The sequence below is a fragment of the Acartia tonsa genome, chromosome 6 (genome assembly GCF_053477335.1).
Source record: "Acartia tonsa isolate MP-2025a chromosome 6, ASM5347733v1, whole genome shotgun sequence".
NCBI classification, from domain to species: domain Eukaryota; kingdom Metazoa; phylum Arthropoda; class Copepoda; order Calanoida; family Acartiidae; genus Acartia; species Acartia tonsa.
Genome location: NC_137265.1, coordinates 46,622,383 through 46,648,897, shown reverse-complemented (window position 1 = coordinate 46,648,897; position 26,515 = coordinate 46,622,383). Strand labels below are relative to the sequence as shown.

General features: G+C 35.0%; 2 protein-coding genes and 1 long non-coding RNA gene across 6 annotated transcripts in view; all 3 read right to left on the bottom strand.

The window, feature by feature from the left end:
* Nucleotides 1-26,515, bottom strand: part of trio (trio Rho guanine nucleotide exchange factor) — a 453,505-nt gene that overhangs the window by 7,395 nt on the left and 419,595 nt on the right. For all 4 annotated transcript variants that reach the window (XM_080165076.1, XM_080165074.1, XM_080165075.1 and 1 more), the window contains exons 57-63: nucleotides 7,380-7,567; nucleotides 6,443-6,527; nucleotides 6,014-6,078; nucleotides 5,247-5,347; nucleotides 3,441-3,574; nucleotides 2,542-2,650; nucleotides 2,090-2,185 (exon numbers count right to left, since the gene is read on the bottom strand). In XM_080165076.1, the coding sequence (XP_080021202.1) occupies nucleotides 2,090-2,185; nucleotides 2,542-2,650; nucleotides 3,441-3,574; nucleotides 5,247-5,347; nucleotides 6,014-6,078; nucleotides 6,443-6,527; nucleotides 7,380-7,567 (778 nt within the window). The remainder of the gene's footprint in view (nucleotides 1-2,089; nucleotides 2,186-2,541; nucleotides 2,651-3,440; nucleotides 3,575-5,246; nucleotides 5,348-6,013; nucleotides 6,079-6,442; nucleotides 6,528-7,379; nucleotides 7,568-26,515) is intronic.
* On the bottom strand, nucleotides 11,955-15,538 carry LOC145322804 (uncharacterized). The gene is made up of 3 exons (XR_013880810.1): nucleotides 15,402-15,538; nucleotides 13,590-13,646; nucleotides 11,955-12,919 (listed from the first exon to the last, which is right to left on the bottom strand). It is a non-coding gene; the product is annotated as an uncharacterized LOC145322804 (long non-coding RNA).
* LOC145322803 (uncharacterized) lies at nucleotides 16,564-20,218 on the bottom strand. The gene is made up of 4 exons (XM_080165079.1): nucleotides 19,512-20,218; nucleotides 18,860-18,955; nucleotides 17,887-17,978; nucleotides 16,564-17,101 (listed from the first exon to the last, which is right to left on the bottom strand). Exons 1-4 carry the CDS (start codon nucleotides 19,560-19,562, stop codon nucleotides 17,026-17,028), a joined length of 315 nt encoding a protein of 104 aa, XP_080021205.1. The 5' UTR covers nucleotides 19,563-20,218; the 3' UTR covers nucleotides 16,564-17,025.

Genomic DNA, 26,515 nt, shown 5'->3' with positions numbered 1-26,515 from the left:
TTCAAAAAAGCAGTGTCAAAACATTTCAACAAGTTATTCTAATCTTCACAAAAGTTGATTTTGTTTATCATAATTGAAGATGTATTACACAGTTTATCAACCATTGTCTTATCCCTTTAGATTCCTGTTATGTATGAATAAAAATATTTGTATGTTTATTATATCCTTTCAAGACAGATAGAGCTGAAAACAGGGAGAAGGGAGTATCCGCCTTGGTGGTTGTCTTGATCATTAATGAGACAAAATGTATTGTATTTATGATTCTTACGCCCCTAGCATCTAGAGCTCTTTATTTGAAGGGGCAGAGAGGGGCTAAAAATAGCTTTAAAGTATCATAAGACTTAAATCTGTAAATAAAATAGACTAAAACCATCAACAGGCCTATGTGAAGAATATATAAGATAAAGAACCCAAAGAAGTTTTTTGAGATCCTGAGCTTCAGACAAAAAATCCTTAATACTTTATATAATGGAAGTTTAATCAATAAAAATAATATTCAGCTGATACCATTTATAAGTCTCATTAAGTCTAATTGTTTTTTTTTATAAACAGACTGACTGACAGATAGAATGATAGACAAAGAAACACAACTGGCTCAACAAACAAACAGACAGACACATCCGTAGAAGGACATCTTAATATCTATAATTCAAAATCATATGTTTTTTTTGTAATAAAATTTTAGACAGTACACACTTGAAAAGATTTACAAAGAGAATAGATAATATACTCAATTATATCATCTTTTATTCTTTTCTATTCTTCTTATATCTCATGCATTAAACACATTTTAGACATTTAGTTGTGCTTTATTCAGCCCAAGGACGTTTAATAAATTAAAAAATGTAAAGATGTAAAGGAATAAGACAATGGCCGATAAATTAATGTTTATCTCTAAGGATTATACACAAAAGTACCCCTTCTGTAAATTACAATTAATGGTTGAAACGTTTGAACATTTAACTTAATGAAAGAACTAATCAAATTTCAGTAAAAGTCCCCAAAGTTCTTAAGCCATCGAATAACAAAAAAATGGTATAATAAAACTGTGGGGACTGGTGAAATAAACAGCATAATGTCCACTCAAACCCTAACTGCCTCCGAGAATGTTGATATCAAACGCTGTTTTTAAGTCAAGGTGACAATAATATAACAGAAATATAATTTTTTTAGCCTAAAAGATCTCAGAAAGTAATAAACTATTTTTTTATTTATAAGTTCACAGAGTATATTATTGAAAAAGAAAGAAAATAAAAACAATACATCAATAAATCTGTATTGACGATGATTATATGTTTGATTAGGCAAACATAATGAGAAAAATAATAGTTTTTTTTTCTTTTTCTCTGTTATTTTTTCTTGATTATAACAATAAGTGATAGTACAAATGTATTATTCTGTATGCTAAAGTTGTTTTTGTGATAGTATTTTAGTTGCAGAGCATCTCTATAATTATATCTAACCGCTTCCCTCTCTGAATGACTCTCTCCCACCCAACCTCCCTACGACAGAATAGTTGTACACCGGTATTATAGTACATGCTATCAGAGTGCCCTTTGAGTATGTTGGATAAGAAAGGCTCTAGAGTGTATTCTATTAGAGCGCATTTGTGGATATTTGAGATAAACACCCCTTTTAACTTTAAAACTAGTCATTGGTTGAACATTGCCTAGGGGAGGGCAGAAGAAAATAGCTACAACCATCCAAAGCTTCCCTCAAAAGGAAAACTGAAACGGACCAGCACTTTCCAAGATCATTTGCTTCAGTCAAAAAATACCTTATTGTTTATATAATAGGATAACCTCTTTCTTTCGCCAAAATGAATAATGAATTTTTAAATTTTAGTTCCAAACAGTTAACATGTATCAAGACTGTAATTAATACAAATGAGGAAAATATTAAAACACCATTAGTGAAATTAGTTCTGCCAAATGATTGACCTCTGTTGCAAAAGTTTTCAAAAGTTTGACATTTTAAAACAAAATTCATACATGGAATCAACTTTAAGTAAGTTTGGTTATCAAAAAAACTCTTTATGTTTCTGTCACGCGCCTGACTTTGTAGTATGCTGGCTAATTGACGTATGTACCTGTGTAATAGTATTGGAGCTACGCTGCTCTTGCAGATGTTGTCTTGTAAAGCTCTGCTTTCTAACTCGAAACCCCCAACTCGTTGATTTCTTGGCCTAAAAGAATTTTACAGTCAAAATAATATAGTCATACATTTGATATTTCATTAAACTTACAAAAATTGAATTAAAATAATGGACCTACTATTACTTGGATCTTAAACTAGATTATCATGTATTCCAGCCCATTTACACCATCTCCTCTCCTCCTACTGGATTAACGAACTGACCAATAAGTGAGGTGGTTGTATAGCAACCTAAATTAACGACAATTTTCCCCCTGCCCTAATATCCATGTATATTCTACATCCACTGTTAGCCAATATGAGAAATTATTACTGACCTACTATTCTAAAATGGCATGCAATAATTGTTATCAATACAGAATGTAAACAACTGGAAAAAAGTTTTACCTGGCTATTGACATGATGAAGAACATAGGCGGGTACCCATCCCTCTTGTCCATCACCATGTCCATCGCTTGGTCCATCCTCACCGCGATTCACTCGAACCAGATAACCCCTAAGAAAAATGGTAATCAATCATACATTTTGAAGGAATTTAAGAATAAGGTTATAAAACAAATAAAAATGGCGTTGCTACAAAAGACCTACCCCTACAAAAGACCTACTCTACAAAAGACCTACTATACAAAAGACCTATACCTACAAAAGATCTACTCTACAAAAGACCTACCCTACAAAATATCTACTCTACAAAAGACCTTTTATACAAAAGACCTACACATACAAAAGACCTACTCTACAAAAGACCTACTCTACAAAAGACCTACACCTACAAAAGACCTACACCTACAAAAGGGTTCTTTGTAAGTAGGTCTTTTGGAGCAACGCCATAAAAATCGAAAAAAAACACAACAAATCAAAAAAGTTAAAAATTTGTCATGAATACCAGAACTGCAAATTGGTAACTTTCAGGAGTGAGGGACATTGGACTGTAAATTACAATCGTGACCAAATTTTCAAAAAAAACATTATCTTACTTGTTGGCTCAAAAAACTTTGGGTACTTTATTTTTCAACAAAGACTTTCAATCTACAGGTGGGTTAGTTAAATAGCATCATTGGGGATGTACATCAATTTATCATCCATAGTCTTATCCCTTAAGATCCAAATTAATAAAATAGGGTTCCAGGACAAACGCAGGAGTCCCAAACATCGGAGTGGACAAAAGAGGTTAGGCATTTAAAAAACCTATAAGATGGTCAAACATGGGTTAGGTTAGGTTAAGTGTTTACTCCGACGTTTGGGACTCCTGCGTTTGTCCTAGGACCTTAGGTAGTAATTGTTACCTAGTAAGATTAGCTGCGACCACATGAACATACTCCCCCTTGTTTACACTGAGATCATCCTGCCTAACGGCTCTATAGTCCAGGACAACCTGCACGCGAGCACCAGAACTGTGCATGCCTAGTCCAAGACTCATCTAAAACAAATAATGAATATTACAACACTAAAATTATCTACTGCTGCTATGTCAGTTGCATGACTTAGATAAATATGATGAGTTTGTTAATAAAAATGGATTTTAGTGTTAGTAACAGTATCTGTATGTTTGTCTGTTTATATGTATGTCTGTCAGTCTGTCCATTCTACTGTTTGTCTGTATGTCTATCCTTCTGTCTGTCTGTCTGTATGCATGCCTATCTTTATTTTTGTCTGTCTCCCTGTCTTTCTTTTTGTCTGTCTGTCCATTCGTCTGTCTATATATGTATGCCTATATTTCTGCCTTTCTTTCTGTCTGTCTATCCTTATGTACAGGGTGAGTCAGAAACAACCAGAATAAATACAGAAAAAATAATTATATATCCTTGTTCTCTGTACAACAGCACATCAAACCTGTAAAAGGTGTTTTTTATTATCTCTAAAAATGCGGCCTCTATGATAGGGGTATGGTGTCAAAAAATGCCTTGTGTGAAAATGTTGATCAAGAAAAATTAAAATAACTCATCTATTTTGTATAAAAAAAAATCTTTAAATTTCAATATTTATTTAGAAAAAGGTCTAAGCATTTTTAGAATACTGCGATTTGTCATTTTTTCATGTTTCTTGATTGTGATGCATGTGGTTTAAAAGAATCTTCTATAATAACGTAGCTTATAGTAAAAAGAAACCCTACCCTATTTAAATGAAGTTATTATGATGGATTATAACACACAAGTATAATTTGTCAAAAGGGGGCGGAGATTTTGGAGATTAAATCCAGTCTTGCACCAAATATAGAGAAAATTCAGGGGGAGGGGGAAAGAATTTAGGTAACAAGATGAAATATTTCCGGTCATGAGCTGGTTTTCCGGTCATGGAGCATTAAATCTTAACAATAGATTACAACAAAACGTTTGATTTATAATGTGATAATTTAATTTAAATAAATTGTATTTTTAAGATGTTAAATATTTACAAAAAATATGTTTGTTTATCTTTTTAGAATGGTAGACATTTTTTATTATTCATAAATCTACCTAAAAAGTACAAAATAATAGCCGAAAAAGTCATCACACACACTTTTTGAAATATTTATACTCTAAAAAGCGCAGTTGTTTTTAAAGATATTTAAAAACACCTTTTCTAAGTTTAATGTATATTTTTATAGAGAACAAGAACCTATAATTGATTTTTCCATATTCCTAATGGTTGTATCAGAAAATCGGAAAACTCAGTTTTTTCTGACTCACCCTGTATGTCTGTCAACCCTTCTGTTTCTCTGTATGTCTATCCTTCTGCCTGTCTGTATGTCTGTCCTTCTGTTTTTCATTCTGTAATTCTGCTTCACATAAAGTTCTCTCCCATAGGTATCATGAAAACACTTTCTTTTTTAATAGTATCTCTCCTTCTCTATCTCCCTCTCTCTATCTCTCTCTCTCTCTCTCTCTCTCTCTCTCTCTCTCTCTCTCTCTCTCTCTCTCTCTCTCTCTATCTCTCTCTCTCTCTCTCTATCTCTCTCTCTCTCTCTCTCTCTCTCTCTCTCTCTCTCTCTCTCTCTCTCTCTCCTTTTCTCTTTTTTACTATATCTATTTTTATCTTTTTTAAAATATATCCCTTAAATATTTTAGGTACTATTTGAGGTAACCATCCTTATTTAAAACTATAAAATTTACCTCATTTTGTTTGTGTTCTCTGGTGTTAAAGTTGTTGTGTGACGAGTCCTGTGACCTGGAGACAGGCGGACCTGTTCTGGCACTACTGGTCCTAGAACTTCCTGCAAAAAAAAACAAGAACGATCATATTCATTAAGAGATTTAGGGGACAAGGAACTATAAATGAATCCTTCTAAAAATTTTTGAGAAACTCGATCCACTATTGGTTTCTTAGGAAGATGACTAAAGTCCCTTAACAGAATATGACGTCATACAATAAAATAACCAACGAGAGGCCAGCCAAAAATTTTACCATTGGTCAATTACAGTGTATACTGGCCTCTCATTGGCTCTATTCTATCGTATGACATCATAATCTGTTGATCTTAGTTTCTTAGAACTGCTGGTAAAGGTTAAATTAGAATGTGATTTTAGAATGTCGATGAAAGAATTTTACTTATAATTTTCGGTTAAAAGTTACTTTATTGTTCAGTGTCCTCCTAACCTTTAATCATAATTTTTACAAATTTTTTCATTGAAATTAAAATTATTAATATTAGTTCAAACAAACAAAATAATTATTGGTAACAACATAAAAAACAATAAATTTTGGGTCTCTCAAAAATTCCCTTCTCAAAAAACGCCTATCTCAAAAAACGCCCATCACTGAAAACGCCTATCTCATACAACGCCTATTTCAAAAATCTTAAGAAAATAGGCGTTTTTTCAGTATAGCCTAAATTTTTAATGGCAGAAAAGTTAAATCATGTTACTTTTACAATACATACCTGCACCCAGAAGTAATCTTGTAAGTTGGTCAAAACTGTGGCCTCCCCCAGAACTTGACGGCTCCCTGAAAAGCATAAAAGCTGTGCAATCAAATTCGCACATTCTTAATCACTAAAAATAACAAGAATAATTCTGTTTCAAAGCAGCGCAGCCACAATAGAGCATTAATTATGATGAATACTTTAATAACAAATTCAGTTTTAAATACAAAGAAGATTTTACATTTGTGTGTGTGTATATGTAAAACGCTGCGACAAGACTTACATTTTTACAAGCTATAATTGTAAAAGAAAAAAAAGGTCTATTTATAGAATAGATGCGCTAGTAAAAGTAATCATTTTTACATGTAGTCAATCAATTGCATAATAAGCTTCAAAAGCAAAGTATCTCTATAACCTGACCTTAAATGCCTGTACGTATGTCCCTACCTGTTTACTGGACTACTGGGGAGCGACACAGCCCGGTCAAATTCTTCCTCGATTGTTAAAAACTTGGCCAAGCCCGCACCATCCTTTACATTGTGATATATTAATTTTCCAAAAACTAAGAAATACTTAAATAGAAATTAAAGTAGATCAAAAATACAAAGTTTAGTAGTTTGTACACTTATAGGAAATGAAAATTCAGTATTAAATTTTGCCCTGGCATTTTGGGCTTGTTTTTATAGTTATCAACCTAATTCTTTTTGTAAACTCTCATATATGATTTAATCTACCTGTAAAACTTTGAAAATTGAATTTTGGGACTTTCCTTCTAAACACTAAAATTTTAAGTTATGAGCTTATTTTTTAAAATATCGAGCTGATTTTTAAATGGAACCTTTTGTTACATAAATGAGTTGATTAGCCACCTTATATTACATTTTTGCACTTTACTTCTAGGGGCTTGTAAGCTCAAAACTTAAAATTTTTTTATTTAGGTATAAATCAGCTCAATAATTTTAAAAATAAGTTCAGTACATAAAATTTTAGTGTTTGGAGGGGTCTTTTGCCCCACTACCCCCTAGAAGGAAAGTCCCAAAACTCAATTTTCAAAGTTTTACAGGTAGAGATTCAATCATATATGAGAGTTTACAAGAAGAATTAGGTTGATAACTATAAAAATAAGCCCAAAATGCCAGGGCAAAATTTGATACTGAATTTTCATTTCCTATAAGTGTACAAACTTGCCCCCCCCCCCCTTCGTGGATAAGCTGGCGGAAGTCTTATTGTTTCAGCTAATTTGGACACTTTTTGTTGTGAGAAGGTGGGAAAAAAAATAAAAATATGATAGTTTTGAAAATGAAAGAAATCATACTCAATAATATACAATGAGCAAAATACTCAGCAAATACACAAAAATATGGAAAATTAACATAACATTCCTGTACTGGACTAGACTTTGGACGTCTCTGATTGGCTGCTGATAGTTTTGGGCTTCTCTGGTTAGCCAATGAGAGCTTAGGGCTACCAGCTGTTTTGATCAGCTGACCGCTGGTGGATGTTTGTAGCCTGTGCTGCACAGCTGCCACCTGGGGGCCAGAACTCACACTAAATTCCCATTCTGTTTCAGCCCTGTAAAATAATAATTTACTTTAATTTCTTAATTTTTAAATCAGAATATTTTTGAAAAATTTTTAGTATTGAACCAAAGATTTAATTTATTTAATTGTACTTCAAAATCTTTGCCAATTTTTCGTAATACATTATAGTTTACAACAACGCTAATGTTGTTAATAAAACTGGTTTAGGTTTTAATTTTGCGCAAAATTAAAACCTTTTACTGGCCCCCCTCCTCCTTATTTTCTGTTCAGGGATACATCAATTACTAAAATCAGTCAATAAATAAGGAAATTATGCCCCAAAACATGAATATCCCTGTAATAAGGTTTCCCCTCTGGTATACTGGATTTACTTGATTTACCTCACTCAACTTTCTGGCGTGTTGTACAGTGAAAAAACAACCCCCCCCCCCTTATTTCTGATTTTCTTCAAAATTAAGGGGGGGGTTAAAAACTACCCCCCCCCTTATTTTTGATTTTTGTCAAAACTAAGCGGGGGGTTAAAAAACTACCCCCCCCTTATTTTTTATTTTTGTCAAAACTAAGCGGGGGGGGGGGGGTTTCGGTGCTCCGGTCTTCACATGTAAGCAAGCACCAAAAAATGAGCTGTCTGTTGTTATTAGCAGTCGAGAAAGAAAATCACATTTCTCCCAAATACAAAGATAATTATTAAGTAGCTTCGCTACTAAATATGCAAATTAAATACAATATTAAGTAATTAATTCTAAAGAACATATGTCATGCAAAAATTAGGTTAATTACAACTATTACAGGCATAGGACAATGGCCGATAAATTAATTTTTCCATAATATTTAAATGTTAAATACAGTCTTTGGTAGTAAGTAACTACAGTGGGGATAGAAAGGATTGTTGATTAATTTAAGCAACATTGTCCTTTCCCTTACTGCCTTGCATGCAAAATTGAGGTTAATTAATATTTCTTTATGCTTAACTAGCGGCTTCGCCCCTAGCCTCTAGGGGCTGTGCCCCTAGAGGTGATAAAAAAAAATTTAAGGCAAAAATCGTACAAAAAAAAAACGGACAAAGGAAATATTCAGCAAAAAAAAAATGGGAGGGGGGGATTTTTTGGTTTGGGGGGGGGGTTGGGGGTGTCCCACCCCCCAAGAAAATTGCTTAAAACCACCACAGGACCAATAGGTAGATACCCTGAAGAGTAGAATCCGATCGTTTCAGTGGTTACCGAGATCTAAAGGGACAGACAGACAGACGGACAGACAGACGGACAGACGGACACACGGACAGACAGACATCGTTCTACTTTGTATTATAGATGATTAACTCACCTTATTGAGAGCGGAGCTACTGTATTAAATCAGTTTATCGTACGTCTGTCAGACGCTTGCATCTCAAAAGAATCTGACATCTGATTAATCAACAAGATTTAAAAAAAAATATAATGCAAAATAACAGTAAACTGTAATACAGAAAATGACAGTAGTAGACAAGTTCATCTCAATTTTTTGATGTTAGACCAGCTTTAAGCAACCAATGATACAGCACTTAAATGAACATGTTGTTGGCTGACAGAAAATTTAGAGGCAATAAAGATATATCTAAAATGAAACATTCCATCCTATATATATCTACACCCTTATTGAATAAGAAGTGTAAACAGTAAATAAAGTTAGGATAGGACAATGGTTGATAAATTGATCTTCCATGAAAGGGGTAGTTTCACGAAATGCATTTGAACTTAATTTTGTGAACTGAATATTTTTTCCTGATTAATTGGTTAAACTACATTTATATGGCATATATTTGAAAGAATTTAAATTTTTTACCACGTAGTTTTTAAAATATCAAGACTTTAAAATCGTCTTTTTAAATTGCATATATCACAAAAGACGATTTTCAAGTCTTGATGTTTTAAAAACTACGTGGTAGAAAATTGAAATTTTTTCAAATATATGCCATATAAATGTAGTTTAACCCAATAATTAGGAAAAAATATGCGGTTCACTAAATTAAGTTCAAATGCATTTCGTGCAACTATCCCTTTATTGTCACATTGAGGAAAAAGAGTTATAGCTTTTTTTTATTTACAATTGTTCTATCCCTATACTATAGACCAGATTTCCAAAGGGATAAGACAATGGCCGATAAATTGATATACATCCCCAATAATGTGAACAAAATTACCCTTCTGTCGATTACAAATTTTGGTTGAAACGTTAGGACTCTCAACTTAATAAAATAACTATCAAATTTCAAGAATAGTCCCCAAAGTTGTTACGATAATAAAAAAAGTTATATAACTTTGGGGACTAAACTGCCTAATGTCCCCTCACTTCCTGATTGCAGACAATATAATGTTATATAGCAAATATCCCAAATGTAAATAATACTACATAATAGTTGGTTATATTATCATATTACTTACCAAGTAATGATAGTGTCTCTGTGAAACTTTATTGTTGTTATATAACGTCATTTAATGGGTACACCGATGATGATTTACAAAACTACCCCTTCTGTAAACTACAATTAGTGATTGAAACTTTTGGACACTCAACTTAATGAACCAACCAATAAAAATTCAATAGAAGTTCTCAAAGTTGTAAATCCAACAAATATTATCTTAAAACTTTGGGGACTGAAGTATTAAAGAGAAAAATGTCCCAACCCTCCCTTGCTATTTATTGTCATATAGCCGGCATAAGCCAATTGAAAGTCTTTTAGTATGTTGATCATATGTCACTAATGGATATTTCTCTAAGTCAAATAGTCGACACGGACCATTAATATTTTATGTCAATATAAACTTCTATGTCCAACAAGGTTTCAGCAATATTAAATAACTATTAGGAAAAATCTCTCTATTATATTCTCATATATAAAAACAATTAATAAACATGTATATATTGTTGTATAAGTGTTCTAGAGGTTATGAAACAACATACTAGCAGTTACGCCCCTTGCTTCTAGGGGTGGGAGGCATGAAATAGCCAAGCACCATCTAAAGACTTAAATCTGACCTGGCACCTATATGACGCTTCCATTAAATGAAGAACTCAGTCGGTTCAATAGTTATCGAAATCTTAAGCTACAAATAGAATACAACTTGAATCTACAAAAAAAATAAAGGTATACCAATCAATCGTTATATTTACCCTTTTTGCCAAATAGTTAATATAAATATGTCCATGAAAACAGACGGACAGACACAAAAATATACGCTGGTTAAAGAGAATCTTCGCTTCTAACAAATACGGAATGTACTATATTCTTAAAGAAAATAACTTAAGTATTCTTTCCTTTACAAAAATAATGAGAAAATAGAAATAACTTATTTGACTATAGAATCCCTCCTCCCTTTTCTGAATTTGAAAAAATAAGAGATAAGACAATTAACGATATTTTTCGTACAATTAAGTTCTGAATTACCCATTCTGTAGAATAAAACTATTGAAAAAAATTTTAGTTTATAACTAAGTGTGGTAATCAACACCCAAGTTTATGTATCCCTATCCCTGTTCACATTCCTATACTTCTCTGGCTGAGTCAGACCTCCACTTGTAACCGCCACCATACTCCATCCTGCTGTGTTGAGGGCTAGTTGATTGTTGCAGGCCAAAGAGTGAATACGCTTCCTCCCGTCTGCATTCGGTTAGATACAAGCCTATAAGTCTAGGCTGGCGGTATCTATATTTCCCACGTGTTTAAGTACGTCGTTTCTTACCTAACTAAGAAACAGGACGTCCAAGCCTTTAATTGATATCCTAATAAATATATCCTATAATAATAATCCCATTAATCTGCCTATTTCTAACCAGTTTTAATTGTTTAATAAATGTGTATTTTTTAGAAATACTTTGTTAGATTATTGATTATTAAATTGTATCGGAGCTACTCTATACTCGTATTCCAGTCTGTCTGTACATCCCCTCATACGTCATTTTGGCGCAGTCTTGTCTACCACTCATTTTTTGAGGGGGGAAGGTTTAGATAATTAGCGTACAGACAAAATTAAATTGTAAAGTAGCTTCGATTGCAAAGTGAAATTAATATTTTCCTGATAACTAAGTTTATTCACGGAAACGGCTTACAGTAACAATTTGTTACAGAATATTTATAATAATTATTTCGTGGCAAACTGCCAAATAAAGATAAAAAGGAACCCGCCTTTTATTTTCACACTAGTATTTAATTTCACACATTTCCATATTTTCTCCTTAAAACAGGAAGAAAGGGATATTCCCAAGTTCTTAAAAAGTTTCGTGGTAGACAAATCAGTGTTAACGAACACTACACTCCAGCACCATGACCGATAAGAAAGGTGAAACTGATAAAACCAAGCCGCCGCCTCCGCCGGCTCCGGCCGTCTCTGGTACCTCGCAGCAGCAGCAGCAGCAGCAGGCTGACCCGCTTTCCCCTGAAAAAATCAAAGATCTCATATCGGAAGCGTTAAATGATAAGTTAAACGAATATTCGTCACATTATAGAGATTTAATAAAACAAGAATCCGAGATTATGCAGCTCGAATTAGAAACAAAATGGGCAGGGTTTAAGGACACAGAATCACATCGCAGATTATTAGCCGACACCGACATTTTAGATCTAAAACGCAGAGTATCAAAACTCCCAGCGGACGGAAATCTTGGCCCATTGTTTGCGGAAAAAACGTTAAACGAAAGTCTTAACATGACTCATTTTAACACCATAGGTGATGATTCAATTAATGCCACTTTTTATGACCGGATATCGGTCCAGCAAAAGATAAATGTGGTTGAATGGGTCGCCAAGGATAGGATGACAGCCCCAGGTTGTATGGCCTATTCAATTGTAGGCTTTATAGGTCCGGCGGATAATGACAATTGGATGAATGTAAGAGAAACTTCTCTAACTGAATATGAAAAAACCTTGCTAGAAAGGATTCCCTTTATCCCTGATAGGATTAAATCGTTAGAACCCCTCCGTAGACCTACAAGGTCTGCACCCAATGTAGCAACAAGACCCTCTACAAGAAATACGCCAAACACAGGCACAGCCGCAACGGCAACAACTAGCGCCGCCGACGATGACTTTATTAAAGAATGCTTTATTAAGGGACAAAAATGGGATTCCGATTTTGCGAGGGATGCCCCAAGGTGGGACGGTAGGGCTGACTTTGATAACTTCTTTTCTAATATGTGGAGGGTTGCAAAGACATACAGAATCTGTGACCCAATTCTTTTTAAGGATATTTTATACCAGCGAATTTATGACTCTAGAGGGGAACGATTAGGAGACTTAATTACGCCTGAAAGAAATCAGGCCTTATCTGCTTTAAGTTATTACCTGATGATTAGGAGGCTGGTCACTCCTTTCTCGGATCCAGAAGTAGCCTCTCAGTACTTCTACAACCTAAAACAGGAGACTAATCAACCCCTTGACACCTATTTTGAAAACAAACTTAGGGTGTTCAAACTCATGAATCCTGGTCTCATACCTAAAAAGAAGTGGAAAGAATTCTATCTTAACGTTAGCAAAAATCTGCTGTATACCAACCTTGCCATAGACATGGCCAATTATGTTGAGAGCATGCAATTTTTGGACGATTACAACGCTTACTTAAATAAACTTATTAATCTCGGACAGAGATACGTTAACTGGGATGGGTCTGGCCATATTAGCAAGGAAAACCTTTCGGCTTGCTATTCTCAAGCCATGGAAATGTTCCTACCTAAAAATTCTGCGGAAACGAAAAAACAACCCATAATCAGTATTATCGAAGATAATATCCCCACTAATACGGCAATGTATAAGGAAAACTTAACCGAAGAACCTGACGAGGTTCCTTCTTGGGTAGACCATGAGGATGATCCTATCGCTTGGGATCAAATCGAGGGCGTTATAGGAGCCTTTAATGGGAGGAGTAAAAATATTAAATGCTGGCATTGTAATATCCCTGGCCATGTAGTGCAGAATTGCAACAAAAAGAAAGCTGGGGAGCCCCCAAATCCGGAGTCCCGCTTTGGTAAAACACGGAGTAAATTCACGCCTAGAAAAGCTCCAAGTAATAGTAATAAAATACCTGAGCAGTATGCGCGTAAAACTATCAACCAAATGGATCAGGAAGCCAGCGAAGAATCTGAAATAGATAAATATGTACAAGCGATTGTTAAAAATCACGTCCACTAAATGTAAAAGTGGATTTATGCGATATTAATTGTCCCTATCCCAGAAAATAAAAATTTGCCGAATGAGTTTCATATTTTGATATGAAAGATAAACAAAATATCCCATGCCAAGCTAAGCTTGCAAATTCCTTAATATCAAATATCCCTTGCCAAGCAATGCTTTGGCGCGAAAAAATAAAACAAATTATTGTTATTAAGTCTGACTAAGCAACACAAAATAAACTCCTCCCCCCTCCTTTCCCTATCCAAATATAGCTGATACAGGAAATTGGGGGAGATAGGGAAGTAACCTGAGGAGCATTTCACATGCACTTAATATTTCCATTTTTAAAAATCTAATAGTCTTTATCAAGAAGCTAATAAGTGAATACCTATTTTCTATTTAGTAGTATTTATTTTTAATATCGCATGACCTATCTAAAATGTAAATATCGTATATTCTGAATGTATATATAGTAGAACCTAAAACATTCTAGTTCAACTTTTAACCGCTAGGGGAACTTAAGCGAATTATCTGTATATAAACAATGATTTTTGAGTTGAACCCTCAGTATCAATTTTATCTGAGAGTTGCTCACTCTTAGCCTCTGATTTTTGTAGCTGAAATATCTCAGCAATTATGTATAATAACTTATCCATATGGATAAATATTATTGCATTTTGTACAGTGACAATAATAGAACTATATTTAATTTATTATGTATCCGAAAGATGTCGCCTAGAATGCTACCGCGGTCCGTATAAGTAAATGATAAGATTAAGAAGGGGGGGGGGTCTATGGAAAATCTGTATAAATACAAGCAAATTTCCAAATCTAATTCAGTTGTCCTTCAGTTCTTTGTTGTTATCATTTACTCATTTTTGAGCTGCAATCAAGCAGCAGTTAAAAATTAAAATCTTTAATCACTTAAGATGTGATTAATAAAATCTTAAAACATTTTGATTAAATTATTTTCCGCTAGGATTACTAGCAGAATGAAATAAAGTTAGTTCTATTAGCTTCCGCTAGGATTACCAGTGGAATAAAAAGTCTATATAAAAGTGAATGCGCATTATTAATCGAGGCCAGTTACTACCAAAGCAGTTACTACAAACCACATCCTATTTTTTTAAGCTGATTTCAGCATTAATTATACTCTAGTAAATATATAAGCTTGTTCTACCCCATAGGTGGAAAAATTAAGTATAAATACTAACAATATCAGAATAATAAACCAGTCATCATTGACCCTCTTTATTATATTAACCATATCTAATAATTTTTGAGCTATAATTTAGCGCTAACCTTAAATTATTTGTATCGTGAATCAGATACTGACTAATGACACTATATTTTGTATAAATACAGATGTAAGTCAAAAAATAAGTCAGTCTGTTTTTAATGTCTTGTTAGTTGCAAGCTGAACACTTATTTTTAAGCTACTTTGTAGCCCTTCAATCTTTTAAAAAAAAAAAAACTTTTTAGTTCAGTTTTATTCCGATAGGTTTCTATCATATATCCAAGTATATAAATAAGGACCCGTATAAAAATTAAGTAGTTTCTTTAGAACTATTAACATTCTCATGCTTATTGAGACATTTCTGGAGCTGAAAAGCGCTTGATAAAAAACTTAATGAAACCCAGAAAGCTATACAAAATTATTTTAACAATTAACCATATTGTTAAAACATTTCATTATTTAAAAAATTTCGACAGACAACTATACCTGGAACACAGGAAGTCTCTGTGTGAGGATTACCATCGTCTAACCGCTGAGGTGGGGATCTTGGAAAATATGCATCTTAGGCTTCGACTAAAAATATAATTTATTTTATAATGCCTATCTGTGCAAAACTAAAAGTTCTTAATCCCGTGGGGGGGGAATTCCTGCAACACGCTTTAGTGGATACAGGAAACAACTTTAGGTCCCTTATTTCTAAAGAAATCTTAGATGATAACAAAATCACATTCACCCCCGCCAATCTTAGCGCTCTGTCTGTAGATTTAAAACCAGTAAATATCATAGGACATGTAAGTTTAAAATTCAGCTTTGATGGGTCAGATAAAATATTCGAAGAAACGTTTTACATCCCTGAAACGACGTCTAAAATTATAAATCTAGGATATGAATTTCTCAAAGTTAATCGAATTAATTTATTATTAGATAAGTTCTCCTTTGAGCTCCCCACTGGCGAGCAAATCCCCATAGAAAATTCAACAATTAATATAGTTGAAGAAAGTAAAAACATACCCTTAATTCCTACAAATAATGTTCATACGGAACAAAACTCCCTTATCCCGGGAATAAATTGGAGTAACAAGGGGGGTACTGGGACATTAAAACAAAATAAAACATGCGTAAAATTAGCAAAGAAAACAACATTCTTGCCGGGGGGGAATACAACGGTGATAACAATTCCTATTCATCAGAAAAATAGGAAGCTGTATATATCCCCAAATAATTCTAAAATGACAAGCCATAACGGCTTAATGCTCATGGAGGGTATTTATAATGTAAATGAGAAGGGAGAATGTTGGGTAAATTTTGTTAATTTAGCAGGAAAAAATATTACCTTATTGGATAACGTTAAAGTTGGGTATTGCTTTGAATTCGAATCAGATTCCCCAAATTCCTGCAATAAAAGTATTAATCAAATAAATGAATTATCAGGAACTACACTTCTTAAAAGAATTAAATTCATTAAAGAAAAATTAGATTTAGAAAATAGTGATCTTATCAAAAATAACCCAGGGATGAAGGAAAAGGTAGTAAAATTATGCCTTGATCATTTTGATATATTTTCGGCTGACGATGCCGATATCGGTAACTGTGACCTCTTACAGTATAAAATAGACTTGATCCCCGGGGCTAAACCTATTAAAGCTAGAAACATTCAGTTAAACCCATTATACGAAGCCAAATTAAAAGAACAAATTGAAAATTGGCTAAGGGGGGGCGTCATTGAGGAGGGCTACAGCGAGTGGTCCTCCCCAATCTTTGCGGTAAAGAAAAAACCGACGGCTGGGGGGGAAGGCAAGCTTAGGTTCGTTATCGACTTTCGTGCGCTTAATAGTGTAACACGAAAAATTAATTGGCCCCTTCCCCTGATTTCTAGTAATTTAGAAAAATTAGGCACTGGTAATGTATTTACCACCCTCGATTTGACTAGCGCATTCCATGCGCTAGCCATTTCGAAGGAAAGTAAACACTTGACCGCGTTCACAGCCCTTAACAGGCAGTATCTTTTCAAGAAACTGCCGTTTGGACTGTGTAACGCGCCAAGTGTTTTCTGCCACTTGATGGACAAAGTCCTAACCCTTATCCCTGGCTTATATGAATTTATAATATCTTACCTTGATGATCTTATTATATTCTCAAAGAATGTTGAGGAACATCTGAAACATCTCAGAAAACTCTTCGGAGTCCTAAAAATAGCAAAACTTAAGTTAAATCTAGCCAAATGTAAATTTTTCACATCCGAATGTACATATTTAGGTCATATAGTCAGTTCCCAAGGACTTAAAATGAACCCCGAATATTTAGAACAAATTAAAAATTGGAGCAGGCCCAGGACAGGCAAGGAACTCCAGCGTTTCCTGGGCTTCTCCAATTATTATAGGGCCTATTTCCCATCCTATGCGAAAAATTCTTGTACCCTAGATGAACACAGAAACGATAAAATTATCGAATGGACCAATTCCCTATCAAAAGATTGGGAAAATTTCATAAATATGTTCTCAAATTCTATAAGTAAAGGCTACCCCCAGTGGGATAATCCTAACCCCTTTATAGTAGACGTAGATTTTTCTACGAGTTATTTCGCTGGAATTCTCAGCCAAAATCAGGGGGGGGTAGAAAGAATTATTGGAATATGTTCCAAAAAATGTAACGGGGCAGAGAAAAATTACCCAAGTTATAAAGGCGAATTAGCATGTCTAGTATTTGTTCTTAAAACCTTTCTTCATTATTTAAGATTAAGAAACTTTATTGTGCGTACAGATTCGATTTCCTTAGTTCATTACAAAAAATGGCAAAAAGGAACAATAAATGGTGTAACTGTGAGATGGATTTACTTCATTCAAAGTTTTGACTTTACAGTAATTCATCGAAAGGGTAGGGACCATTGTAATGCCGACAATTTATCTAGAGGGCAATTTTTATGCAAAGAACATAAGGAAACCGATTGTGAAAAATGTACTAGCTCATTTACCTTGGATCCTTATGAACAGGATTGCCCATACCAAGACCAGATTTTTGAGTTACATTCGGCTTCGGAAGTCGGTGTGAACAATGTTTGGCAATCTGAAACACAAAAAGATCAAGTATTATCTGAAATTCGTAGGTGGATATTCGAAAAAAAGAAGTTGTCGAGTTTTGAAAAAGCTGAACTAACCGGCCGGAAAGAGGTCCTTTTTAAATTAATAGAACATTTATACGTTAGGGAAGGACTTCTAATATTTAGACAACCTCTTAGCAATGGAACATTCATTGAAAGACCCGTCGTACCCATTGGATTATATAATAAAGTTTTTGAATTGGCACATAATAATAGTATAGGTCACAAGGGGGTTAACGAAACAACACGCAAGATAAATGAAAGATTCTTCCTTATAGGAATTAATAAGTTTGTCGAATCACGCATTAAAAATTGTATTACCTGCCTAAGAAAAATAGGGCAGGTACCTAAACACAAGCAACCTATCACCCATTCAGCCATTAGTCACGAGATTTTTGGCCAGGTGTCAGTAGACCTTATCGGTCCTTTAACCCCTAACTATTTTCAAGGACAACATGTCCGTTACATATTTATACTGGTTGACCTATTCTCTAGGTATATTATCGCTCACCCCATCAAGGACGCCACCGTGGAAAGCACGGTGAAGGTCATCCTTGAACAGGTGGTACCCATCTACGGCTTATTTCGGTCATTGAGAAGTGACAGGGGAACAAATTTTACTGGGGAAGTTTTCAAAAAGGTTATGGATGAACTAGGTATCGAAACTAAACTTATTCCCCCAAGAAACCCTAATAGTAACCCATGTGAAAGGCATAATCAAAGCATTTATGCAGGTCTAAGATCCGATGACCGATTTGAAAGTAAAGACTGGGCAAGAAAATTAGCCTTGACCACTTTTGTAATTAACTCTAGTACGTCTAGAAGAACGGGGTATACGCCATATTACCTTATGTTCGGCAGGCAACCAACTCTCAATCTCGATTTCTTTTCTCCAATCTTGCAGAAAAGGCAGGACATTGACTGCAGGTCTTACTTGAACTACCTAAAAAATTTGGAAGAAATTATTGCACAGGTTTCCAAAAAATCTAAGATTTATTTAGAGTTTCAAAATAAATCTAGGAAGGCTTCATCTCCCCTTTTCGTTAACGACGTGGTCTTTGCATTTTTTAACCTAGTCAAAATAGTGGTCAGTAAAAAATTGCAATCTTTCTATGGGGGTCCTTTTATTGTAACAAAAAAATTCTCAGAGGCCCTTTTTGAGCTCAGTCCCTTTGGATCAAATCCAATCAAAACTAACCAAGTTGTTAGTAGAGATAAAATACGGAAAATAGATTCTAAAATAGAATTATTGGGGGAAACACTTTCCTTTAACGTCTTTCCTATTGAGGAAATCGTCCCGTCTGAGGAAATAACCTTAACAATAGATAATACCGGGCAAACCGAAATAAACGATAATAAAGGTATGGAAAATGACGATTTTACCTACCTAGATAACGATGGTGACGATTTTATAGAAGGAAACCCTGAAACTAGTCAGGATTTACCCCAGGGGGAGGTGGATTGTGATGGGGGAGGGGATATAATGGAAAAAAACTCACCATTTGAGTCACAGCCCAAAGACCAAGAACCCCCTGGCGCAGATCGGTCATCCGGTCCTCAAATTCACGTCGAAAATAGTTTCTTGGAAGAAACCGTCCCGTCCGAGGCTTCTTTCTTCGCACAAAGACCCAAACAATCCAGCCCTGAAAAGGTTATTAACGTTAACAAACAAAGCATAGTACCCAAGTATATATTAGAAGAAGAAAGAAAAACTAGGTCACAAGGGGGGGATAACCGCATACATGTCCAAATCGGACTGCATAACCCAATTAAAAGGAAGAAATAAAAATGTATATAAATGTATTATATAAAACCAAGGTGGCAAATGTATATAGCTTAATCTACGTATGTATAATAACGAAAATAAACAAAAAAAATATATGTTAAAACTAACTAATTAACATATTTCAGAGAAAAACGAGAAGCATAAAAATAAAATGCAGCATCATTTGGCAAAGGCACCAGGAGCTCGAGGTAAATTTATTTTGGGATTCTTGGGGCTTTTTATTATTTTGGCAAAATCAAATGCGTCCGAAATAATACAAATAGATGCGACTCAATGTGTAGCAAACGAAAATCCGCGTTTGAAAATCTCTGAATGCGCTGCGTTTCTTAATATTACTAATATTGAACAAAAACAATTTCACCTGCTGCAAAAGGTTGAAAGAAAAATTATACCTGGAATTCGTTGTCACCTCCGAACCAGTACTCATTACTGGTATTGTGGCAGATATAGCCACATACATCTCGCTGCTCCAGCACTTGTAGAGATACCGAACCTCGTAACTTATGAAGACTGTTACACCATGTCCAAAACTAAAATATTTAACTTTGAAGGGAAATCAGTCTCAGTGTATGAACACCAGATGTCATACACGCGTTTCCTGGTAAACGGGACACTTACTTACCCCAACAACATCCTTAACGGCATCGACCCCGCCTGCGAGGGGAATGGCGTAAACATTAACGGCATTTTTATCCCTGGGACATTTGAGGAAAAACAAGTAGGGGTCCAGGCTGAGCCTGTTGAATTATTACAAACAAAAGCGGGCTGTTACCTGGGCAGTCACTGGGTGGGAAACAATTGTTTAGATCACAATCTGAGAATAGGCTATGATAGAATTATCTCAGATGATAAAACTGATAGCGCACAAAAATTCACTTCTCCTTGGCGAACGGTAGACATCTTTAATATTTCATTGTTTACATTTGAAGGAGAACAGGGTGCCCAAAAATATCTAGTGATCGATCCCCAAATTACTCTAGCACTAGAACTTAGAGATAAAAAACATTTTGAAAGTCTAATTCCCGAATTATTTTATTACAAAACTAATATTGACAACTTAATGGTATGGTTCACAAATTCTATAAAACCATATTTCCCACTCTTAAATGCTAAAGAAAAAGATGACATGTTACCACTAGAGATTTTCTATTCCTACCAACAATATAACAAATTAATTGTCCCCGAAACTCGCTGTTTACAGAACCATTTTCTGTCTAAAAGCAGTATTCAGACTCATCGTAAAAAACTAGTTAGGGCGCTCGGTGAGCTGGATTTAGTAATACAGTGCGATAGTCTTAAAATTAATGTTTCTTTGGGAGAAAATTTACCCTGTTTTGTGGATCATTTTTCGGTTTCAATCAATAATAAGACTATGGGAATATCACCATTTTCACGCAGATTGGTTAATACCACCCATTTAACCCCGACTAAATGTGCCGAAAATCCAATTTTCTTACATTTATACCAAGGAAAATTCCTTGGTAATCAAGGGCAGGGTATGCAAATACTAAATGTAAATCAATATCTTATGGATAAACCGATTAGCTTATTTCTATATCATTCTTGGCAAAGCCTAGAAAAAACTAATTTCTCAGAAAGTGCAGAGGAATTATACCTCAGCCAACTTGCCGCAGACTCCAATAATTTTGAAGTAAAAATAACTGACTCCTGGTTTATTCAAACGTATCATAAGGTGGTTGATTTCCTATCCAGTACTTGGTATCATATAGTACTTGTAGTAGCAGCCATCCTTACAGGAATAGGGTCGTTATTATGCGTCGCTTTTATAATTTACATATTAGCCTGCACCAAAATTCACGCGTACAAAGAAGGAGGTACGAGTGAAACACACGAATTGCGGGATTTTACAAATAATGGGGAAAACTAATCCCCTCAAAAACGGACGACCTGTATCAAGCATATATACCTATAAAATCGTCGTCCCTAAAGGTCGTCTTTGTAAAAATATTTCCTTATTCGGTATAAGGAATTAATGACCCTTAATTTTAAGTTTATTATTTTTGTTTTAGGATATCCCAGGCGGAATTTTTCAAGGGGTTTTCACCACTCCCATGGGGCCGGTCACTCTTCATACCGTCGAGAATATGAAGAGGCACCCTTTTACAATGAAGAGGACTATTACTATGACAGCAATCATGGCTATCCCCAGGGCGGCCCTGAGGAAGCCTACTATGAACCTGATGAAAACAGGTATCAGCCGCGTGTAAAACCGCCGCGCAACCCTGAAAACCTCAGTGAACTGCAATGTGTCTCAAAGTCAATCCACGTTTACCGCACCGCGAGAAAAGATGTTCCAAAGGAACTCCTAGACTTGCAAGAAAAATTGCGGCAGGCTAAAAACTTAGAAGCCAACGAATATTCCGATAAAGCCAGGCCTAGAACCAGGCCTCTAATGGAACAAAATAGGGGAGGGGAACCGCAAAAAAATCGGGTGGAATCGCCGCCAAAACGTAGTGCCTCACCTGAATTGGAGGTAGTCGCCGTAAAATCTGCCCCAAAAGCGGTAGAAAAACGTCCGCCAACACCAACAGGCAGCGGCGGCCCAGTAGCCAAAAAGGCTAAGGTGGAAATTCAACCGCCTCCATTACCCCCTAAAAAGAAAGAGACATTAGCAGAAAACAAAAGTGAGCCTAAGGCTTTTTGGGTGACCGCTGAGGAATGGAAAAAAGTCCTATCCTCCACTGTAAAAGAAGCAATGGAGGAAGCTCTTCTCCCCTTCCAGAGAAGTCTGGAAACTAAAATTGCTAGCAATGCTTCATTTGTTGAGAAAGCATATATACAACATGGCAAGCGCCTTATTGAAATTTCCGCAGAATTACTGCGGAACCGCAAAACTTTGCGCGACAAAATTCGCACCGTCTCTGAGGACTCGACCGTTGAGTTAAAATCACGAATGACCACGGTTATTGAGGCCACTAGTCGACTGTTGGACCAAAACTCTGACAGGGTAATTAAATATATTAATACTCGTTGTAATGTAATGAATGTACCTGGGCAGAATGTGGCACCCATAGAGGCATCTCTTCCCGCTGGGGACGTACCCCGGCCAGATGATGATGGAGTTGAGCTGATCTCCCATTATGGCGGTTCTGAGTGCTCTGATGAGTACAGGCCCACCGATAGAGAAGGCAATCCAGAGGTCCTGGATCCTGCAGAGGAAAACAGTGACACAGAGCTCGATGCTCAAATCAGTGAGCTCTTTCCATCTGGAATTGATCTGCCTGTTAATCCGCAGGCTGGCGCTGCCTCTGAAGATCCAGTAGCCACGGCTCCCTGTGAGGGCATGTTAGCCCTCCAGAATGCTGTTGCTCCAGAGCCTCCAGCAGCTCCAGAAAATCCTACTCCCGCTGAACCCAATCCTGTGGATATCGTAGAGAGGGCTATGGCCGCAATCGAAGAACCTGCGAGTACCACATCAACCCGCAGAAGCCGGCGTGCAGGTCAACTGTGAGGGAATATTTCATATTCCCTCAGAGGGGGCAAGTGTGGTAATCAACACCCAAGTTTATGTATCCCTATCCCTGTTCACATTCCTATACTTCTCTGGCTGAGTCAGACCTCCACTTGTAACCGCCACCATACTCCATCCTGCTGTGTTGAGGGCTAGTTGATTGTTGCAGGCCAAAGAGTGAATACGCTTCCTCCCGTCTGCATTCGGTTAGATACAAGCCTATAAGTCTAGGCTGGCGGTATCTATATTTCCCACGTGTTTAAGTACGTCGTTTCTTACCTAACTAAGAAACAGGACGTCCAAGCCTTTAATTGATATCCTAATAAATATATCCTATAATAATAATCCCATTAATCTGCCTATTTCTAACCAGTTTTAATTGTTTAATAAATGTGTATTTTTTAGAAATACTTTGTTAGATTATTGATTATTAAATTGTATCGGAGCTACTCTATACTCGTATTCCAGTCTGTCTGTACATCCCCTCATACGTCATAAGTTTTATTAATAGTTCTAAACATTTTTAAGCCAACGAATAAGTCCAGTATAATATACAACCCCCCCCCCCCTCCACATTGCATAAGCCATTGAATAACGTATGGTACCGTAAAATAATCACCTATATTTATTTTTGAAAGTGCGTTAGTGGTTCATTTTCAGTTGAAGTGAAATTGTCGAGAAGAATATTAGAGAAGAATTTTGCTCAGTAATGAATAAAGTTTCCGAGATATTAAATAACTTTCTTTCTTATGCAACTTAAAGTAGTCAGGAAGGTATTTTTCATTCTAAGAAAAAGAATTTTTACACCAGAGGTGGATTCTTAAAAAAATTTGCCCCACTAATCGCTTAGTGGAGCAAAATTGTTTTCGCGAAAAAATCCACCAAAATCAGATTAAAAATCTACAAAAATTAAACAATATCATATGTTAATAACCCTTCCACGAAAATAATTTTGCCCCACTAAGCGATTAGTGGGGCAATTTTTTTTAAAAGAATCCACCTCAGATTTTTCCCATTCAAGCCATTTAAGTAGAATTACTTGTATGAAAAAAGGAGAAAGTTACTATTCCCCATTTCAATTTTAAGGGGGGTTTTGACATCTCTTATGTTTTCAACCAAATAGAGTAGATTTCTAGATTGTTCTTTCAGATGTTATAAATGTAAAGGTAGAAATGTTTTACTTATGAATGTAATCTGGCAGATTTTGTGAAAGATTTGAGGTTTCGTTGGTTGAAAAATGCATAAAATTATCTTCATTTTATTTGAAGGGGTTTTAAATCAATTTATAAACTTGGAAAATTATATTTGATTATGATTTGCTGTTCTACACTCCATTCTTTATAGGAGAAACTGTCAAAATGTGAAGAAATAATTGGGACCGAGATGATTAGTTTAGTACCCATTATCCTCTCCTTGTAAAGAACGTGTCCTAACTTTTGTGAATTTAACAAAAAATAAGCTAGTCGGTGCTTTTAGTAAGTAGTAAATGTAAAATAACCCATACAATTTATATATGCAATCGTTTTTTTTGTAGAACTCTTATTTTTGAAGTAATTTAAGTTAAAAAAAAGTTAATTTTAAGGTACTAAAACGAGACAAAAAAGGAAGAAAATTGTATTAAGAATAAAAATAGTAAGATCTTTAATTTAACACCTTACTTTTTTAATTCTGTTGAGTAATTATTGAAAAAACTATATAAAACGTTCTTTTATAAATATGAATATTTATTTAGAAACTCAATTATGAGAATAAAAAAAAACATTGAAGTATGCAAGTTACAAACTACTTTGAAACCAAAGACGCAGCAATTTGTGTATTTTAGACCTAAGAATGACATTTGATAGCGGTAAATGTCAATAAAAAAAGATAACAGTCTAAAACTTTGGCTTGACCATTAGAGTAAAACACTAGAGGGGGAAGGGGTTAAATAACTGTATATCCCCATCCGAAGTACCTAGTGCCGACTCTCAATTGGGTCTTTGAAAATCAACAAAAAGTGTCGTGAATATTAACACAGCCAAGTAGCAGAAAATAATTTGCTGGCCTAAGAAAAAGATTCTTGGAAAAGGGGGGTAGGTAGTTATCTGTGAAAAATTTTCCATAATACGATACATGATATTTACGCATGGCTCTGAACCGGTTCTAATCCAGCGGATATTAATATGTTCCGAAGACATAATGGAAATAATCATCCACATTCCTTCTTAAAATTTCAAAGTGATTAAAATGAAGCTAAATTATTCAATGAAGTTCATCAAATTTAAAAGCTTTTAATAAACTTTTACATTTTGAAATCAGCTTCAAAACTTTTTAATATATTTTAATAATCCCAAAAACTTTTTAATGCAATGAATAATTAATTTTATTTTAATATGAATATGACGAATATAGATTAAATGGGTCTTGGGTTCATTTTTTAAAAATTGGCGTGTCCTAAAACTGTTGATTTACACCCATGTCCTGGATAGGAAACAGGTTTTTTTTGACATACGTCTCACAAGACCTATGTAGTCATGACCGGGAAACGATGACGGTTCAGTACATGACTTTCGTTAAATCAAAGCTGATTATTTTCGTGGATTTTTTTGAAAATTACTTTTTTACCCAAAATTTCATAGTTTTTCCCAAGAAAATCTCAATTTTCTCACATTTGCTGCTTAGTTAGCCTAAATTTACGCAAAAAAGTATAATAAGTAACAGCTGTACTGAAGATTGGGCTATCACCTATAACAAGATCTTTTAGAATCAATGGAATAAGATTTGTAGTCCAGAAATTGAGTAAGAGTTAATTATTTTGAATTAATGTTCAACAATAAATTTGCACATCAGAACTGCTTCTGACCTCCATAGGCTTTCCCCTGGCTTTAACATGATTCAATCTATCTGACTTTGCCTTTGACTACACAACATAAAGTATGCCTCATAATACTGTCCACTAAACAGGGTACCTCTCTCCACCCTGGTATAGTCAGACCTTTATTCTAGCTAGCTGACATGTTTCACCCAACCTATAAATCCTGATGGAAGTCAGTTTAGAATTCTGACCTTGTTTGTTAATCAACAATTTTACACACTTTTGACTCTTTCTTCAAAGTTCTTGCAACTTCCTGTTATGGTACTTGTTTGCTATTAAACTTGTGGCTTGACTTTTGCCATATAAAGGGATAACTTCTAGATTCAGAATGAAATTTCAAGTATTCTTACTTTTTACTTCCTTTGGTTTCCTATGAACCAGCTACTGTCAT

Bases quoted from the DNA above. Each gene is read 5' to 3' on its own strand.
- LOC145322803 (XM_080165079.1), bottom strand. From the start codon at position 19,562: ATGACCGATCTGCGCCAGGGGGTTCTTGGTCTTTGGGCTGTGACTCAA. The intron at 18,956-19,511 runs GTGAGTTTTTTT...CAAATTTTTTAG, and splicing joins TTTGGGCTGTGACTCAAATG to GTAGTTCAAGTAAGACCTGC. The intron at 17,102-17,886 runs GTAAATGAGCTA...TGCTATTTTTAG, and splicing joins CCTGTTCATAAGGATCCAAG to GACTCCGAAGAGTTTTCTGA.